At 38.9% G+C, this 21,325-nt stretch overlaps 1 protein-coding gene across 1 annotated transcript; it reads right to left on the bottom strand.

Moving 5' to 3' along the window:
* Positions 1 to 549: 549 nt before the first annotated feature.
* fxyd6 (FXYD domain containing ion transport regulator 6) lies at positions 550 to 21,223 on the bottom strand. Its single transcript, XM_044202799.1, has 12 exons — positions 20,997 to 21,223; positions 10,519 to 10,572; positions 9,949 to 9,972; positions 8,439 to 8,474; positions 8,188 to 8,262; positions 7,862 to 7,898; positions 7,698 to 7,747; positions 2,325 to 2,372; positions 1,659 to 1,694; positions 1,283 to 1,357; positions 900 to 931; positions 550 to 667 (listed from the first exon to the last, which is right to left on the bottom strand). Exons 2-12 carry the CDS (start codon positions 10,565 to 10,567, stop codon positions 644 to 646), a joined length of 486 nt encoding a protein of 161 aa, XP_044058734.1. The 5' UTR covers positions 10,568 to 10,572; positions 20,997 to 21,223; the 3' UTR covers positions 550 to 643.
* Between the last annotated feature and the right edge of the window lie 102 nt (positions 21,224 to 21,325).

The raw sequence follows: 21,325 nt of genomic DNA, 5'->3' as shown, positions 1-21,325 counted from the left end.
TTGCACCTGAGGGGGGCGTGTTGTTTCCAGGCAGGAGCGCTTGTTTTGTTCCTTTTCTGGAATGATCAGGTGATTCTTTTGATGGGGACTTCTGATTGGTATTTACATTGTGATGTCTAAATCTAATAGTAGTTCCTTCTTTTTATTCAATAGCTGTCTCTCTTGTTAAATGTGTTACTGTACATTGAGCACTTTATTATATATTATATATTTTGGCACTTTTATATTATTATTATTATTTTAAATTGTATATGTTAGCATTTTTGCATTATTATTTTATATTTGATGCTTGATATTGTTGTTTTTATATCTCTAAATTACTTGGCACCTTATTGGAGATGTAATTGGGATTTTGTTGAGATTAAACTTAAATTTATTCTTTAAACTCAGAACTCAGAATACATTTTTCACATGTGGGCCTGATCTTCTTCAGTAACAGATACTACAGGAAGAGAGCCTTCAAAGCTCATTTATTTGTATTGATATGAAAAATAATTCAAACTCCAGGTGGTCCAGAGCAGCAGTGATGTCAAACAAACATGAACACAGCAGGGTTACATAAACTTTATTATTACAAAAGCCTCATATTCTTACACACATAACAGTTGACAGCATTGTAGCACGTTCCAGCAGTCTCCTGGGTTTAGTCCTCTTCAACATGTCTTGGCTGTAGACAGTAAAACAGCAGTTGTCATTTTTATCTGGGGATTATGCATATTAACACATTTTTATTTCATCTCATGGTAACATCAGCTGTTAAGAATAGCTTGTCACATTTAACCAGAAAGTATGCAGAAGTTCAACTTTGACCTTTTTGATTTTTGTTTTTATTTGTATTACCAGCAGATGTCCCTATAAAGCCATATTTCATTTCAGCTGTTGGACACTGGCTGCCTTACCTTGGATTTGCCACAGCTGATGAGCTTGTTGCCTTTAGAGAAAAATTAGATTGAATGGTTAGTTCTTCCCAAACTTATACTGTGCTTTTCTTACAACAAAGCTGCTCTAATAACAACCGTGATGGAAGCAGAGCTGTAAAATGGGAGCAAGAGATATATTTCAGCCCCCTTTACTCAATGAGTAAACAACATACTATGTGATAGAATCTCAACCCCATTCACAGACACAGCTCTTCTGTTTCACAGTGTTTTGTCTTCTGTCTCTGTTTTCACTCCCAGTATCAGACTTTACTTTTCTCTTTCGGCTGAAATACACACACACACACACACACACACACACACACACACACACAGAGGCATGCAGGATGAAGCTGTTGACTTACCTGCCAACATAATGATGGAAAGGAACACAACGATCCCAGCAAAGACCAGACCTCCAACACGTAGTGTATAGTAATCTACATATTCACATAGGACATTGTCACAACACCACACCATCACTGTCACCTATGGCAACTGCCCTCACACCCTTAACTCACACCCTTTTTACTCCTCACGATCTAGCTCCTGCTATTCCTCCAATTTTTTCCTCTATCTCTCTACACGTGCCCACTTTATTTGCCCATCTACTTATGCTGGCAGAAACTCCCTTTATCCGGTGCATGCTTTTACATTCTCTTATTTTAGAGCACTGGACGAAGTTAAATATTTAAACTATTTCATTCGAGTAGATACACTTTTATAGTTGTAGTTACTTACCATATACAAAGTCTGCATCAAGGTCAATGTCTGCACCTGGGGATAGACAGGGAATGAACAATCAGTAGAAACCCAGTAGAAACATAATTCTAGAGAAAAATTGCTGTAGCCTAGTCTAGCTGCATGCTTATGAGAAATATTCAAAAAGTGTTTTTTCACTTATCAACCTCCAACAACTTGTTTTTCTCCCTCTACAGGGTTACCTGTATTCATTGTCTTCCATTTTCTGGGTAATCTTCTAACTTACTATGTCACCCTATTACCAAAAAGGTACATGTACAGTACCACTAGCACTAGCAGTACATAGTTTGTGAACATGATTAGCTGTGGCAGAATGCTGAACTGTGAAAAGGTGAGCCTGAACTGTGAGGAGGCAGGACTCCCCTTTGTTTTGTTTTTGTCAAGCTATCAGGGGACACTCTGTATGACCTGTGTTAAGCTTTATATTGTTGTTCGTCATTGCCCAGCATACCTGTTACTCTAATAAGCAGTTAATAAGTCATCCTTGTGTTACCTAGGTACATGATTTACATGTTGTTGTTAGTGGTTCTGACTCAGAATCAGAAAGCAAGAATGTCTTTGACCTTGCAAATGTCACTCAAATGGAGTCATGTTGAAGTGGCTCTTTCATACACCCATCAGCAGTTCAGCTGCTGTGTAACTTACCTTTAGAAGACATGATGTCTCGTCTGCTTGTGTGTTCACGTGACAAAACTGGAGGGACATAATACAAACCGTTAACAAAAGGCAGGTGATAATAGCAGCCGCCAGCTGGCGATCCATCCATGTCTGCTATTTTAAATTATTTAACTTGTTTTTATATAATGACAGTAAACTTATTCACCGTCAGGTCTTGTATCTGAAAACCGTTGTTTGCAGGGGAGAAGATTTGTGTGGATTTGGTTTCAGTAGTCTCTCCAGTTTAATTAGGTTAGGTTAGAGACTTGTAGGGGGTCGTTTAAATCGTCTTAATCACTTTAGATGAGAGGTAGTTGAAAGGCTCAGAAACTCTATATGTCCTGACAAATTGCCTTATTGGGTTGCCTACTACAGACTTACGAGTGCCTTGATCTTCACTGAGAACTTTAAGAGGCTAATGGCAATATTGATCCTCGTTCCCCCACCCTTTCTTTCTCCATCCTTTACACACACATAAACACACACACACACAAACACAAGCCTCTCGTTTGATCTACATCTCCTGACCTATAATCATTAATTTACACAGATTAGCAGACTAAAAATTTCCCTTGCTGTCTCCATTTTGTTCAAGCATGCCACTGTGAACTGTGGACTTCATTGCTTTCATTCATTATGTGCCTGGGCCTTTTCAATGCACCACTGAGCATAAGGGCATACTGGACAGTTACTCATTAATATATTACAGCTCTAATATTCATTAACCTTGAACCTTGCACAGTCTGACAGAGGTTGTAGATGGGGCAAGAAAGAATAGCTGTGGTGACGCCTGCCTAATTATGCAGAATTGATACCCAATGATTTTGGCAGATAACCACACCACCCCTAAAATGCAGCAATGCATCACTGTTATTAGATTTCTTCAATGGGGGGCAATTAACAAGAACACTGACAACAGAGTACTGTATGTCCTCTAAACCCACTTTTACAACATATATTAATTGGAGCATGTGTGCTTTTATATTTTGCCTCATTAAATGATGGTAACTTGGTTAGGAAAAGTTAAACTTTTCATTGCGAGAATGCTAATTTCTATTTTACACAGAAATACACATTCTAGATCAACTAACCCCTCCAAAACATGGATTACCATTGCACCCGTGGGAAACTTGATCTTATGATCCCAGATGCCTAAAAATACCCATTTTTAGGCATCTGAAGTGCACACAACCGATTGATTTTTATGACCTGCAGATTTAACATTCGTTAAGGAAAGCAAGTTATTACTCACCTGAGCTGCTGAAGGCTCTGTATTACCTCTGTCCAGGTGTCTGTGCGTGTGTGGCCCTGTCTGCGTCAGGGGCAGACCAAACTCACACCCCACAGATCCACCCTCTAACACCCACACACACAAACCACCTCTCCACGCCCACAGCCATATTTCAGTCTAGCCACTCAGTTACACATTTACAGTCACATAAAGTTTGTACTCTGATGCCAATAAAGAGTATATCTGCCAACCTTTGGAATCATAGCAGAATGAGCAGCATATTACTGGCTATGCTGGTGAGGAACCCATTTTCTGACATAGTTTCATAGCCCCAAGTAGCAGCTTGTAACCTTGATTGACACTGATAGGAAATTACCAGATTGATTTGAAATGCTATTGGAAGGTTTCTTGTGAAATCTGATGTTCTAGGCAAAAATGTTCAAGTATAAAGGAAAAAAAATGCTTACGACCTACACTAAAATCTGGTTTTCATCTAATTGAATGCAAAAAAACACATTATTACATGTGGTCAGAGATACTTTTATTCATTTATGCCAAAAGCACAACAGGTTGCTACACAACAAGGCCTCATGCGTAGAATGAACATAGCATTTACTTGTACAGCGGTCGTCTTTAAAACAGGTATACTCAGACTTAAAATTGGTGGAAGCCTGACCTGATGAGGGGATTCACAACAAGGACTGTTCATTTGTTCTATGATTTGGCTTACATTAGGCTACTATTAATGTAGTCTTGCACATAAATGTTATCAATTTTAAATTTCACTTCTCAAAGTCAGCACTCAAACTTTGTCTCTCTTTTTCAGAAATGTACTACATGTATGGCCATTTAAAGCATTGCGACAATTTAATAAACAAAAAGCAAGAAAGAGAAAAGAAAGAGATCCAGGCTTCATAGAGTTGCGGCACTAGTGAGTGTGTATGGGGAAACTAATCATAGTCTGCTGGAGACTAGTTAATCTGGAGCCAGTGACAGAGCAGTGGAGTGTTTGTGTGGAGAAGAGGGCAGTGAGACAGCTGATGCAGGAGCTCCCACCACTATAGATGGTAAAACACTGCGGTGGAGAGCTCATGCAGATACCTGCAAACCATTCCTGTGCTCAGTCAGAGAGCTGTGGCAGTTGAGATTGTCTTATATAAGGCTCATCACATTTACATGTAGAGATACACATGCACTTGTGACATACACAATCATACATATAGAGGATATGCAACAAACATATATACCTACATGCGCACACAAACACACCCAACCATTCAAACGTAGACCTAAAGGAAGGATATTTAACTGTATATCTTATCTGTAAACTATCTGTATTTATATATATACTCATATATGTATACAGTATATATGCATATGTGTTATAATCCAAATGTGACAAACATTATCCAGGACAACTGACAAAATAAACAACAAATTGACAAATCCTAAAACCTAAGAGCAATATATAGAAGTACAAAACGAAGAACAGTGGACCACACAACTTTAACAATTCTTCTAGGGCTTCTAAGACAATCTTGTGTCAAAGGTGCTACTGGCTAAGACAAAGAACTGGAGTGAGAGACTGTCACAGAAAGGCACAGGAATAGACAAGAGCAGTGAGGGACTGGCACGGTCACAACGGAGCACAACAGGCTAAAAGTTTGTCTTTAGGGCACAAGATTTATGTACATATTACACCTCTGAATGTTTACCTCCCCTCTTACCCTGTCATATAACCAGTTATCATAATCACCAATTTCTTCACTGTTATAGTGGCTTAATATCAAATAAAACTGATCATCATTTCAGAAGGCAGTCCGGTCCGGAGGAAATGCCTCAGTTCTCTGCTGGAGTCTCTTTGGCAGCCGCTGCAGCTGAAAGAGGTCAAGGACGAGTGATTTAGTTGAAGCACAAGTGCAAAACATTAAACTTGCCCACAGTCGTTTCACATTTCAGTCCTTCTCGCTCTCCTTTACTCACTCATTCACTTAGATGAAATCACTTGAAGGACTATGCTGAAAGTTCTGCTACTCACTAAGAGTTTGTGAGTACATGCAGTACTTAGGATTGCGTATTGTTGATCTTTTTCTAAAGGATATTTTGAGCTTTGTTTCTTACAGTAAGTGCATTTACTCCGTACCGTACCCAGGTGAAATTTGTCACTATTTTATACTTCTGCTCCACTACATTCCAGAGTTCAGGATTTTTTTAAACAGCTATTGTTATTAGTTACTTTGCATATTAAGATGTTATGTGCAAAACATATAAAGACCTTATAAAAAATGCATTGTTATAATATAAACTTCCTAACAGCACCTTGACCAGCTTGGACATTAGAATGATGGGTACCTCTTTTTAATAAGGTATATTTACGATTTCCATTTTTAAACAAATTACTTTTAACTTTTGATACTACGGTATATTTTTCTGATCATACTTTTTACTTTTACTTAATTAATTATTAAAAAAGACTTTTACTTATAGTGGAGTAATTTATTTTACTGTGGTATTGCTGCTTTTACGTGAGCAAAGGAATACTTCTTCCACTAGTGCCTTCCAGACAGCTTAATGAAGACCACATTATGAAAATCAACTTGCACAGACTTGTGCAATTGAAATTTAATTGAGATTAGTAACACAACACTCTCAACATTTCATCAGCTTTATGTTAATGCAGTTGCAAGCAGGAGCTGTTTTAAAACTGTCTCTTTGGTGGTGCCTTCAAGGATATCAGAGCATCCTTGAACTGATTTGAAAGCACTGTATGAATCAGCATTGTTGCTAACGTATTGAATTCTATGTTAGATATAACTACTTTTCAAAGCTTGTTGGTGACTATTATACCATAAAAAAATTAAGTGACATTTTGATCAGACATTAGCTCTCCAGATGGTTATTCAGAATGGCGGAACCTGGTTTGGGCAAATGACCAGAGTGAATGAGCTGTGCATGTGGGAGTCACCAGAGAGAAGCATTCAAGCTACAGGAGGAAGATCGTGAGTTCTCTTTTAGCATGCTTTTCAGAGTCCACAGAGCAATTAACCCAACGTATCATCATACAAGAGATCGTAGATATCTTACAAGAAGTAATGCACCGTGCATAATCTTACGAATGTCCAGCAACAGGCGTACCGGACCTTCTTTGTCATGGTAACAATAACCACATAGTTAACGTTGTGTAACGGTCGTAGTTTGGTTAGGTTTAGGCACCAAAACTACTTAGGTTAGGTTTAGGAAAAACTCACGGTTACGATTAAAATAAGTAAGTTATGTTAGTAACTCACAGTAAGTCACATGACTTGACTTACGTAACTTACAAACGTAACTTACAATAAGTAAGCTTAAAATAACTCAATGTTGACTTTTGGTTTCACACAGGACACGACCCCCGGTGTCCCCGGTGAAAGTCCTGTGTTTGACCCATCCAACCAATATTTGAAATAAGCTAAGTGTTGACCACTTAACTTAAGCAAATATGTGTTGGGTTATTAGACTTTTCCCCCACTTTATTCTACTCTACTATTCTATTCTATTGTTACAGTTTGTTACACATGCGCCTTCCTTTATGTAACACTATACTCAACAATAACTCAGAAATCAAAGAATATGCTAAACGAATGCATGGCATTCTTTACAGACGACTGGTGACTTACCATTAAAAACAGTTGGCATGGGCTACACTGTCAGAACGTCAAACCCAGGAATCAAACATGGATGTTGTGAAAATGATCATAAATTTGATTGTTTCTTTCATTTAAAAGGATGGCAACTGTGAAACCTCAGATGTTGGGGCATCCTGAAATGCAACTACAGGGAGGGCTTTTAAAACAGTCCTTGCTTGAAACCACAATTAACGTTATGATAACCTAATTTTGGTGACAAAATGTTCTCTGTAATAACTTACCTATTACAGAACAGTATATATAGCTTGTCTGCTCTCTCTCTTTCTGTCTCTCTCTCCATCTGTCTCACAAATACAGTTGCCTACAGTTCAACATGTGTGAACACGAATGGCCCCCTCCTCCCCCGTGCTATGGGCACTCCCAAAGGGAAACTCAGTTATGGATGTATGTCAGGGGGTGAGCCAGAGGTGAGAGGACAGAACAGAGTTTAAATGTGCATCTTACCCTTGGAGACAATCAGATTCTCCTCCTGTTTCTCCTCATCTCCTGGGGCCCTGAAGAGAGGATCCACAGGTTGTCATGGTAACTAAATCATGCAGTATGACAAAAAAAATCCCTTACACAACTAAGTCTTTGTTTTTTTCAATCAGAGAGGGACACTGACATACCTGGCCTTCTGGTTGATACTGCAGCGGCATCTTCGACCTAGAAACAAGAAATCATTAGCTGTGTCAACCAGAGGTCTAATTAGTTAGATGTATTATCTGTCATCAGTGATAACAACGGTTCACTGTTACCTGATAAAGATAAAGATATATTAATGCAAAAGTGTGAAAACAAGATGGTGTAGTAATATAGTGTGGAAATTCAATAATGATTCATTCATTTATTATGAATTATTTTTAATTTGATTGTAACAGTCGATTACATCGAGTGCATGTATACATAATAAAATTATACACAAGCACACACACACAGACAGAAGTAAACTTACTAAGAATGAGAAGAATGCCCAGTGTGAACAGCACCACGGCCAACACCAATCCCCCAATCCTCAGGCTCTCATAGTCTGCAGAGGAATGACAGAATGCCATAGAAGAGACACAGGAGCAGGAGAAAGAAACGTAATCAATGTGTCATTTATTGCAAAAAGTTTTTCTTGTGTGTGAGACACTGTCTCTCTGTCTCGACAATGGGCTGATGATGGCCGGTGTTTACAGAAAACACAGATTTTTTTATACTTACCATAAACAAATGGGTTTTCAACTTTCTCCTTACCATCTGTAAAAATATAATAAAAACCAGACTTTAAGAACCAAGGTGTTCATATTTTATCAGCGTTGTTCAAAACATAATTAAATGTTAAACATAGTGAAATGAAAAATTCTAATCCTGTGCCACTGTGTTAATTGTTCATTTATCTCCTGTTACAGACTAAATACGTGTTTAAAAAAACAAATCATTTTTGAGCATTTCTATTTTAAAAAATCCCTCTCTTTCTTCTTCCTGTAAAATGTTTAAATTCAGCTGTTTCCAACATTTCCAAAGAATGTGTTTGAGGTCTAATTTGTTCATTTAACCTTGTCTACATGTCTGTATCTCTCCACAGCTCTGAATCATGTTGTTTTCGCTAAGCCACTTTTGAGCAAACCAATCACATCTGAAGCATTGCTGTCTGTGTTTTTGGATATTACCACTCAGAGGTGCCATCATCAAAAATTGCCTTAAAGATGCTAGCAAAAAAAAAAAAACTCGCCCAGTATTCCTAAATCCATTTCGGACAAAACTGCACCTGACATTTAAAAACGTTCATGATTTCATGCAATAAATATGTAAATAATTTATTTGATGTAAATGGTAAAGGCGGGGTTGTAGCCACTAGTGCATTAGTCTATTGTTTATATTTTCATGTTTCTGTCCCAGCACTAACGTTCTCCGTTTGTACTACCACTGTGACGGAATTAGTTGATGGACTGTGTACAATCCAACAGAGCAGATGTCTCTCACGAGGCTCTGCTATATTGCATTCAAAGTTACAATTATTGACATCTGAAGCCAAAGCAGACAGACAAAGGGACTTTCAAAAGACTTTCAAGGACTCAGGAACCTCTTTTCATGACATGCGGCCAAGAAGGTATTTTGTCCCACTTGTAGAATGCCTTTTGCTTCACGTTCGTGCTAGGCGTCATTTGTATTTTCATTTGTTTCATGCTATGTATTGTATAATTTGCTTATGTATTTTGTACTATGTTCATTCACAAATAGAGTTTGCGACTAAGGCGCAGATGCATCAGAGAAATAACACGTGCCCAAGCAATAAACGTCCATTTCAAAGAACCGACCTGTGTCCATGTTGTTGTGAAGAGAGCTAGAAAAGCATTTTGCAGAATCATCCAATACTGACTTCTTGTCTGGCAATAGGGTTTAAAAAGTAATAGTATTGTTTATACTCTATGCATTAGAATATAATATATGTATTATGTTATGTATTCATACAGATACATTATCATCTCTCTTTCTTACCAAACAACCACTCTCATCTCTTCAGCATTGATTTCACTCTATAAAAATCTATATCTAATCAACACACAGTTGGGTCTGGTGTTTTTTTTGACTTAATCCATACATCTACCACTGATCGCTGTAGTGGGGCAATACATAAGGGTTGGATTTGATCTGGAAACCAATAGACCCATCTATGTGGCTGTTAGGACTGAGATGTGACCCCATTAGAGATTACATCAAGGGTACTCACCCTGTGCACCGGGGTCTGCTACAGCTGAGAGACAGTGAAGAAGGGAAGTGGTTTGAGTCAGAGGGTGAAAGAAAAAAGGAGAGGGTAGAAACACAGGAAATTAGATAGGACACCATGAGTGAAAAATACTAAAACACTATCTAGCTCCCCATTTATCTTTCTATCTATCTATCTATCTATCTATCTATCTATCTATCTATCTATCTATCTATCTATCTATCTATCTATCTATCTATCTATCTATCTTTTATCTCACACAAGCTCCAAGTATCACAAAAAACAGTTTGCAGCACAGCACCACATCATTTATTTCTAGTGTGTGACTGTCTGAGCATGTGTTTACGTGTCTTACATTTAATCATACACTAGCCAGTCTATGAAACCCAACCATAAAGCTCTAAAGTAGTAAATAATGTTTTGCTATGGGTCCACACCCAGTGAGTGCCTTTCCACGTAACATCACTCCCTGCCTCAACACTGCCTCCCTATGGACAACTAGTGTGTGCAAGCATGTGTGTTTGTATGCATCGATGTGTGTGTGTGTGTTTCGTGAGTACGGGGGGCACTTACCAGCCACACACACCAGGAGTGAAGAGAGGAAGAGCAAAATAGTTTCCATGGCAACTGTTGACATAGAATAATAAAGAGGGTGGAGGGTGGGTGAGAGAAAATGAAAGAAAGACAAAGAAAAATACAGTGGGTGAGGTTTGTTTTGGTAAGCTAAGCTACTCCAGCACATACATGCCCCTGCAATTTGGGACATAAACAGTAACAATGAACGCACGTACACAGTGTGTGAAAGGGGAATCACATCACACAATGCTAGCTCTATCCAAACCCCTGGAGTTTAACTGATGTTAAAGGCCTACTGATAGAGTTTTTATCTTGCATAATGATCCATGTTCAGAGCCGGTATACACGTTCTCTTTTCCTGGCAGAGATTACTCCTTTCTCCCAGTGGACATCACATAACCTTGGCCCATTTTCATGTAGGCTATTCAATGCACACACACCAATTGTGTCTTCTACAAAATGTGTTCCTATTCAACTATTTTGCATTGGCAAATACATTTCTGGTAGGATTGTAATGTCGCCCAGATCAGTTTTAGCTGTATGGTTTCAGGGGTGGCAATGTCGATCTGTCAAGCAGTCAGTTGGTGGGTCCCCAACATTGCTGCAGACTGAAATATCTCAACAACTTTTGCATGGATTGCCATGGCGTTTGTACAGGCATTCGCGGTTCCCAGAGGATGAATCCTGATGACTTGATTGTGATCTTCTGACATTTTTGGTTTTAGAAACATGTCTTGACAACTACTGGACGGATTGCCCTAAAATTCAGTACATATATGGTTCCCAGATGATGGGCCCTAATGACTTTGGTGATCCCCTGACTTTTCCTCTAGCGCCACCATGAGGTTGACATTTGCAGTTTTAAGTGAAATCCAACTATTGGATTGATTGCCATGTAAATTTGGTACACACATTCATGCCCCCTCAATTAACTTGAGGGTGATCCCTTCACTTTTCCTCTAACACCATCCATCAGGTCCAATACTTTGGTTTATGACTAAATATCTGCAAAACTAATGACATTCCCATCAGCTTCAGATGTACTTAGCATTTAGTGCTACTTGCTACTAGTATACTAACATGCTAAACTAAGATGGTGAAAATGGTAAACACTACGACTACTAAACATCAGCATGTTAAAATTGTTAATGTGGACATGTTAGCATTCTGACTTTAGCATTTAGCTCAAAGCACCGCTGTGCCAAAGTAGTCTTGTTTTAATCAATATGATGATGAACCACTGATATCTAACTTCTCTACAAAATGTTCACAGCCAACACAAAATGTTCAAATTGAATGTATCTGCAAAATGTTCAAGTTTTCCTTTTCCCCCCTATAATATCTTCTCCTGGGAACTAGTGTGATTATGGTTTTATTGTTTTGGCAAATCAAAGCACTTGATTAAAGGTACTGTGTGGAGACCAGGACAGGACACAGCCTCCGAGACCGATGGAGGCCAGTTTAATGACAGGGAATACAGGGAATACACTACCGAGGAGGTTTTCTTGCCGGGTTTGGCTCCTGGCACCCCGGGGCAGACCCCGCCGTAACCCCTGCTCCTGCCTCTGGAGGTGGGCACTGACTCTCCCGCTTCACTCTTCTTCCTGTCTCCATTTTTACCAGCCGTGTCTTTATCATCCCCGGAGTCAGAGTCCTGGTTGGAGCTCTGTAAATCACCTTGGTACTGTTTTCTCTGTCATCAAACTGGCCTCCATTGGTCTCGGGGGCTGTGTTCAGTCCTGGTTTCCTCGCGCCTACAGAGTGCGAGCACGAGCAATAGGATGCTGACTGGAGTTCACTTAACTGCCATCGGTGTCATAAATAAAAAGGATTTTCTGAAAACTCCACACAGTACCTTTAATGGCATGCACTTTATATCACTTATGTCTGAAAATCCATTTAAAGCCACATTTAACTTGATGTAAGCATTGCAATTTCTTCCTTTACTTTTATTCAGTGACATCTGAAGAGAAGAAACAGTGTAGGTAGAATGAGTAAATGTCTAGGTCCTCACATTTATAAAACTCCCACAAAGACAGGTTTGAAAGGTCAGGTAAGCTACAGCTTTCTCTTTCTGATATTTCAATAAAATAATGGCCAGAGCACTTACAATTGTACAAATGCAGACCTGGTGACAACAACAAGTCATAAATCTATATATGTGAGTGGTCTAATTTCCCATCAAATTCTCCAGTGCAAACTAAGTGTCTGGTAATGTGATATAAATCAAGCAATCAAACAAAGTAAAGGGGCCATCAAACAAACCCCATCAAAAGGGGCCAGTAAGAAATGACTCCGTCAGAAGTGCTTGACGGATGGTCGAATGGCTCCGGAAACCTCCTCCCCCCACACCTTTCCGATGTCAGAATGGGGCAGGGGGGGGCGGCAATTTCTGTAACTTTCCGATACATAAAATCCAACATTCACACCCGCTTCACGCCCTATTGGCCACCTGTGCGTAGGTGAGAAAGTAAGCTGGGTATGAACTTCTCTCTCTAGCTCTCTTGGCTGGCACTTTTTTATGAACAACCACGTGCAACGCTATGAATGCCTTCCAGGAGAGACTGTCTGAAAATGTGCACCATTATTCTCATATTAAACAATATCGCATCTCCCCCCTCTCTATGATGGCCGACTGTTCACTCTCATACCCCTGCCCTAACAGGGAGTATTGAGAGTTCAATATAGATGAATACAGATGGCAACAAGAATTGAAAGCTATGCATTTGATGAAGCATGTCAAAGCTCCACAGTGAAATAATAGAAAGTGACAAGTCTGCAGTACAACATGTATGCTCTATGTGCAAACCATGGAAGCATCTGTAGCAATCCCTCCACTAGCACTCTTGTCTGAGAGTGCCACCTGGCTGTACATCTGTCTGTCTACATGCCTTTCTTTCCATCCGTCTGACTGACTGGCTCTCTGATTGACTGGGTCCAATTATGTCTATCTACCCATCTGCCTGTTTGTCTGTCTTCAACTGCATCAGTTGTGAAGGCATAGTGCACTTAAATGAACAGAGTCCATTATAATCATTAATAGAGGTACTGACTGTGGCATTTCTACCCAGTTGCTATTTGTATGTTGATACTTCGTATATTTAATTTGTGAGCCCTCATACAGATCTGAGCAACACACTGGCAACTAGGACATTTATGAAATAATGTGGTACAAGATGACGACTGAGGAACATAAAGCCTATGGCATCCATTAGACTAATGGCATCTACTCTTAAACTGAAAATCAACCCTATGTGACCATGGATAGAAAAAATATTTTGTTTAATGGGCTGTTTCATGCTAGAATAGTTAACTAGAAATTATAATTTTTATTTATGTTTGTTGTGATATTTTTGAGTGGCTGTGGAATAATTTTGCTATAGGGAAAATGATTTGTGGATGACATTTGTTGGGGGACATTTTTTGTGTTTTAAGAAGTAGCACAGTCATTTCGGAGGTAGAGCTTTCTTCTGTTAATAAACTAATTTTAATAAGAAGCGCTCTTGTTTCTAGGTTTGCATTATTCTTATCCATATATGTATATATACTAAAATACTAGTCATTTAACACTCATAATTACTAAAGACAAAAGAGAATTTCTTCTTCATGTGAGGATTTTCATTTCAGTTGTGACTACACAGTCAAGACTCAAACCTTTTAAGTCTTTTCTGAAGTCTTTTTAACCACCACAGTGTACCTGTTGAATGAAAAATGTGGTGCATTCAGAGTGGCACTTTTACAGTTTAGTTAAAACCACACCCAGATATGAATGATGAGACATGACAATATGGTTTTTAAGGGCATGTCTGTCACATCTGCACATCTTGAAAGAGACATCTTTTTTACACATCAGAGTTGATGATTGATGATCAGCCCCCAAACTGTACATCATTTACATTCAGTTCAGACACATTAATAAACACTGATCCAGCTCAAGTACAGCAGGCGGGGAAATTATTCACACTAAAGGCCTTTGCATACAGGGGCAGTTTTTTCATGTAGTTAATTCTCACGTCAACATATTTTTTCGAACTGTTGTTTTGTCATGAGTATGTTCACACAGGACAAGCAACATATTTTTTGAATAAAGGCATCAACCAATGAAGTTGCGCAGAACGGATACCACGTCACAACTCCTAATGACAAGTTACACCTGTTTGATTTTGTTTTTGTCCAAAGAAGCACAAACAGTTTTTTAAATTTTAATGATCTAGAGAGGATTTCTGCAGCAGCAGCAGCGGAGTGAAAGCCTGATCCCAGTGAGAGAGAGAGAGATTCCACCTGGATGTCTCTAATGTTGTGACAGCTCGGGCAGAAGTGTGTGATGGAAATGGTGCTGCTGACCATCCTGTCCTTAGTGTCTGTGTGGGTAGAGGTGAAGATCATATTTGACAGACACGCTGTCTACTGGAAAAGCTTGCACGTCAATTAAAAAATTTAAGCCCATCTGTCTCTATCTACACCGAGTCCAAAATTTTCATATTTCGCCATGCAAATTGGGGTTTTTTTCTGCAGTTGTTTCGATTTCTGCGATAAAAACAAGCCAACCAATAATGACTTTTGCTCACAAGATCAATAGATTTTCTCGGACGTCAGTGTCATAATTCCGTTCACACTTCACACAACAAGATGGATATTGATCGATTGATCCATGTGGTCTCGCAACACAGTGACCTGTTTGACAAACAACATAAAAATACCAAAGAAAAGATCGAGAAACCTCTGTAATATCTACATTAAGAGGAGGAAGGAGGATAAATCCACAAAGAGTGGACAGGCAGGAGGAAAGTCAAAAAAGCAGTGGAAGCATATGAGCTCACTGGCTTTCCTTAAGAAATCCACCGAGCCCCGGAGGTATAAAAGCTGACTATTATAAAATGACCATTAAGCCTTGTATTAAATGCCATGTATCACATATAATAAACTCATACATATGATAGACACATTTAGACTCTATTCAGACATGAATGATGAAAACCAATGCAATGAAGCTCAGAATTTACACTTGTTACAATAACATTGGCGCCACCCATAGGAAATGTGATTGTGTACATTGTAACTTTTCTACACAGTACTGGACACTTGGAATAACAAGCCTGACTCCAGTGTTTAGACGTGAGTGTGGGTTTATTATTGTAAAATTGTTTTTTTACATACCACTACAACTTTTTGATCATTCCACCGCTATGCCATTTCATTCATGGTCATTTATGACAACGATGAATCGATGATTGTGTGAACATTCGCATCAGACTTGGTGTGAAAGGTTTGAACGCGAAAAATCGCCAATGAGTATTCCACATTTTTGTTTAATTTTTTCGTTTCATCCCCAATGTGAAAAAACCTTTTAAGGCTGGTGTGCCCTTTGAAAGGCAGCGTATTGCTGCCACCATTATAGAAAAAAATTGTTTTACAAGATCCCTTCAACGTTATAATAAGATATTTGTCACATATTTGTCTCTCTATATCCACCACCATCACCCCTCCACTTCCGCCCTGCCCAGAGAGAGACTGAACAATGCTTGGATCCTTTTCCACACGTATAGTTTTACATATAGTTTTTGATCTGGACAAAAACATATTTAACACATTTATCAGCCGTGTCCCAAGCAACAAATACCATGTTTAAACCAGCCATTTTAGTTTTTAATAGCGATGTAGACTACAAACTCTCGCCCTTTCTTAACACCAATTAGAAGTTTCTAGTTATAACAACATACCAACCTATCATGTTATAAGAAAAAATGCTTGTTGTAATGAAATATGTTTATTATTGTGAAATAACAAGAAAGTTTTGTGAAATAACAAGATAAAGTGACATGTTATTACAAAAAACGTTTCTTGTAAAAACTGAATAATTTGGTATCTTGTAATAATGAGAACATATGTCATAATAACATGAAAAATATCGTGTTATAATGTGAAAAGGATCTTGTAAAAACAAACTTTAATTTGACACTATACACACAATAATTTGACGCAGCATTCAGTACAGTTTGAGCAAACAATCAATGAGCAGGTCATCTATGTTTGTTCTATTCAACAGTACGTTTAATTGAATAAACATGAGTTAGCTCACAATTCACAAAAATCTGTAGAAAGCTAGAGACAAAAATTTCACTGACTGACTCTCTGCCATTGCAAATTTGGCACTTATGTCATATTGGCTCACAATTATCTGACGGTTTTTACAAAATTAAAGCTCTAAGACACAGAAATTTAAATATAGATGTGGTTTACATAATTAGTAGACTCTGAGTAGTGGCGTAAGGTAGTTACGACAGGCCCCAGTGCACGCTAGTTAGTAGTTATGAAGCACACACACCATTAGGCCTATTTATAATTTATCAATGTGTGTTGGATTTTACAGTTGAATGAGTTACTTAGGCTGTTGTACTGGGAAGGTAGAGTTAAAAGAGAAAGCAATCAGAACCATGAATAGCGCCTAAACTAGCTACTGTATGTTTCGTCACATGATCAAATAGAGACTTGAAATTGGACATCATCAACATACATATTATCCAGCAATCATCATTGCATATCTGTATATGACAAAAATACCAAAGAAAATAAGAAATGATTAATTTAATTGAATTGTTTTTTATAGTTTTTTATAGTTTATGTAGAATAAGCATATGTATATTTGTATATTTGTGCTTTGCATCCATGTCAGACGCCTTGTTTCACACATTGACCACTTTCTTTTTTTTTTTTAGCTCTTTAAAAGTTCATCTTTTGAGTAATATATGCTTTACTGTGGCTAAAAACTCACATCATTGGAGAGCTGGCTACCATGATGAGATATTGTTAGGTACATTTGAACATCCTGAGACACCTTGATCTCTCTCTTCAGTAGCAACAGGAGCCTCCCTTAACCCTTTTCTTTCTCCTCTTAACCCTCCTCCTCATCTTTCAATCATCACATGCTGCCCAACTGGTGTCAAAACGTTTATATATCTGAGCGGATATGGGATAAATGGGAAAGGTGGGTGGAGAGATGAAAACGCAATCTAACTTGAAAAGATGTGGACCGCTGGGATTATCACACTCTCCCTTCTGTCACTGTTTTCAATGAGAAACAACAAGAGTTTGACCAAAAGTAAAAAGCTTTATACTAATGACAGAAAACTTCATTTGGAAATATAAATTGTGCATGAGGCAGCTCCTAAATAACATTCTCCAACCCCTGAGTGTGTGTCCAGCCAGATGCTCTCCTGTACTGGCAGTGTAAAGATAGGTCTGTCATTGTGAAACTAATGGAAAGGCAGAATGTTGGAGTGAAAGATAACGCTTAGCTAGTGGATGGAGAGAGGTCTGATGCCCTATTGTGTCTCTTCTCACTAAGAGACTTGCTAATAGCATAGATATGACTGTAAGTGTTCAGGCTTAAGCGGCCCGTTGGACAACCGCCACCGATTCTGGAGGAACGAAAGATAGTTCGGGGTGAAAGGCCAAGCAATCAGTCAGACTCAAAATACTAGATGTCCATTCACACCACAACAGCCGTCTCTCTATTTAAGGACTAAGGAAGCAGACCTTTATGTAATACTAGACTCAATTTGAAAGAAGTTCTGCATTGATTATTATAATTATTGCAGCTTTCATTTTAGAAGTTATCTGAGAATCTCATCCTTCTTGACAACAGAATGTGATACTTTTGTTGAGTCTGCCTTTATTTTATACTACAGATATATTGGCCGATTGTGATGATTTTACATAAAGTAAACACAAACTGTATTTTTAAAATTAGTTTCTTGAATTGGGTTTCTTTGTTTGTTTTTCTTGAGAATTGTGACCAAGCAGGGGCATTTTACAGACAAACAATAAAGTCATCAGTGTTCTTTGGTTGACAAAGTATGTAATGGTGACACGGTAACTAAATGCCTTTAGACATATCTTTTGCAATTCTGTCCTGCAGTTACTTCCTATACATCGGTACCAATAAACCTGATTTATTCTAGCTCTGTTTTATTTGTTAAAACCTACTTTTCTGACCAATATTTTCAACCCTCACATAAATAAAGAAAATGATGAGATCACAATAAAGAATACCACTTTTGTTAGAGTGCGATATGAATCTCTTCTGAGGTGGAGTATTTTTAACCGTTAGTGGGTCAGTGTCACGTGTTTGTCCCGTGAGAATCCTTTAGTGTTTGGCAGCATGGCACTGCCAAATGTAATGTATCATGCAGCTTTTCAGCACCAGCGTTTCTCTCTCTAGTTAAGATACATGGCACCTGAGCAGTTGCCACTCCATCTTTCCATAACCTACCTTATCTACACCATTGTTTTGCAATATCAAGTTCCAGTGCCAGATTCCCCTTTGTCGGAGAGGAGAGGACAAGAAAAGGACAGGCAAGGCGACTGTATCTGTTTGGGAAGGGCAAGGAAATAGTAGGGAGGGAGGCTGTTTTCTGTTATGTGGGGACAAGGAAAGGGCAGGCTGAAAGACAGTGAGAACAGGAGATGAGCAGACAGTGACAGACATTATCTGGCTGGAGAGTACAGGCGAAGGGCATGCAGAGGAGACGCTGTCTGAGGAGACAGGACAGGGGAAGGGCAGTCTGTTGTATGATAGTAGCATTTCCAGTATAAAATACACTGAGCATTAAGAAGAAAGGTCAGGAAATGTGGTGAGGCAAATGTGATGAGGGAGAGGAAGAAACAGGAAGGCAATCAAAGAGACAACATCACCAAAAGCAATTGGAGCAGTGAGACGATAAAGTAGAGTAGGGCAGCAGAGTGCTCAACAGTCACAGAGACATGAAAAAAATAATGATCTAACCTTTGCCGCCATACTATTTGGCAAATGTGTGAGTCTCAGACAAGCTTGAGATCAGAGTGACACAAACTTTTGTAACACAAACATCTAAAATGACATGGTCATGAAAGGAAAAACTATATTTAAATGACAACATATGCCTACAGTGTCCATTGTATGTGTGTTTTTACTTGAGACCACACCCCACCCTGTAATCATGTGCTCAGGGTCATATCCTGATATCTGTGCGCATTTAAGTGTGTGCCCTTCTTTAAATGCAAAGTTTTAAAGTAAGGTTGATTAGCATAACTGAGCCAAATCTCCTCCTTTCACTCTCCGCTTTTGTGGGTGTGCTGGTTTCTGAAAGAACATCCATTTGGTGACCAGTGACCCTGAGGCTAAACAAATTAAATACAGAAGTCCTAGTGTCAGTTAAAAAGGTAGTTCCTATTTTTCAGCATTAATAAACAATATATATATATATAAAGGTTTAGCTAATGCAGCTAAATAGGTCGAACCACAGGTCTCCATAACCTTTGTGAAAAAACAACAACTTGGCCCCCTATGTCTGCCATCATAATGATGTTACATCACCATGACAACAATTTGCGTCGTTCTATAGTAGTGTCCAGTTATCTCCATGGTAACTGTGTCCAACAGAAAAGTCTGGCGCCGAACGAGAAATGGGTTAAGATGGCATATATCATATCATATCACAAGGACAACCGGAGTAGACACATAAACAGGAGAGAGGGGTGTGGCACCCAGATTCGAAGTCAGAATTAGTCGGCTGGAATTCAGTCGGTGTCGAATATAAATCGGCACACATCCATTTATAAAGAAATACGTCAGCTATAGGGGATAGTGATTATACATAGCATTCAACATTCTGAAGTTGCGCGCCGACAACAATAGCGCACTGATAACCTCTCCATTATGTTGTAAACGCACAGCCTACACGGCACTGCCAGGATTCACTGACAGACTCACAATAAACAATTGGCACAATATATTTCAACAGCCGATGTGTGACGTCTGCGCATCCATTCACCTTTGCGTCCCTCAACCTGTGGATCATCTGATGGAGCAGAAAAACGAGCCATCGTCTACCTTGTGATTTTCCTATTCAGTGAAAGCAACTAACCAGTTTATAATAACAGCAGTGACATCATGCACGACATCGGATTGCTATTTGGTTTTCAACTTTACTGTCACAAGGCTTACGATAACAGTCGCGTCAGTGCATTGGTCGCGCTCGTTTTAAGGCTTTGATTTGTGTTTGCAAGTATTTTTTATTTGTTTTTGGGGGGTTTCGCCGCGCAACCAGTGGAGGTAATAGTGATCAGTGCCAGTAGCTTAGACACACCCTCATTCTATAGCAGAGATAAACAAGTAGCGTTGTGAATGGCATCTCTGCAAGTTAATAAGACCGCGTCCAGCACTGTGTAAATTTTGCAACCACCGCACATGTTGGCGTAAAATTATTTCACATAGAAATTTCCGGGATTCACTGAAAATCCTACTAATTAACCTACACGATTTATTTACATTCTCAAAACAAGCTATTGGAAATAAATTATGATCAAATATCCCTTCCGTTCCGACTCCATCTTTCATGGCTATTATGACCCCTCCTGACTCTCATTTCATATGAAAAAATAACAATAACACCATCTAAGACATCAAAATATGCGCGCTGATCAACTTAGCCTACCTCTTGTTTCTCCAGCGGACCGTTGGCCAGCAAACTGATATCCACCCACAAAGAAATCAATCAGCTTGTCTCACAAGGCTTTTGTTCCAGATATTCTCATCTGTCAATATGTGCACACTGCTCACATCTACTTGTCCTGGAAAAATATGTGATGGATAACAATGTGACTCCTGGAGTGACTGCTTATTCAGTGCATTGAACCCTCTCTGTCGCTCTCTCTCTCTCTCTCTCTCTCTCTCTCTCTCTCTCTCTCTCTCTCTCTCTCTCACACACACACACACACACACAAATCATAGATTATTACTCCATAATAAGGATTTTCCTTATTT

The sequence above is a fragment of the Siniperca chuatsi genome, linkage group LG7, assembly GCF_020085105.1.
Source record: "Siniperca chuatsi isolate FFG_IHB_CAS linkage group LG7, ASM2008510v1, whole genome shotgun sequence".
In the NCBI taxonomy this organism is placed as follows: Eukaryota; Metazoa; Chordata; class Actinopteri; order Centrarchiformes; family Sinipercidae; genus Siniperca; species Siniperca chuatsi.
This window is presented reverse-complemented; position numbering and strand designations above follow the sequence as displayed.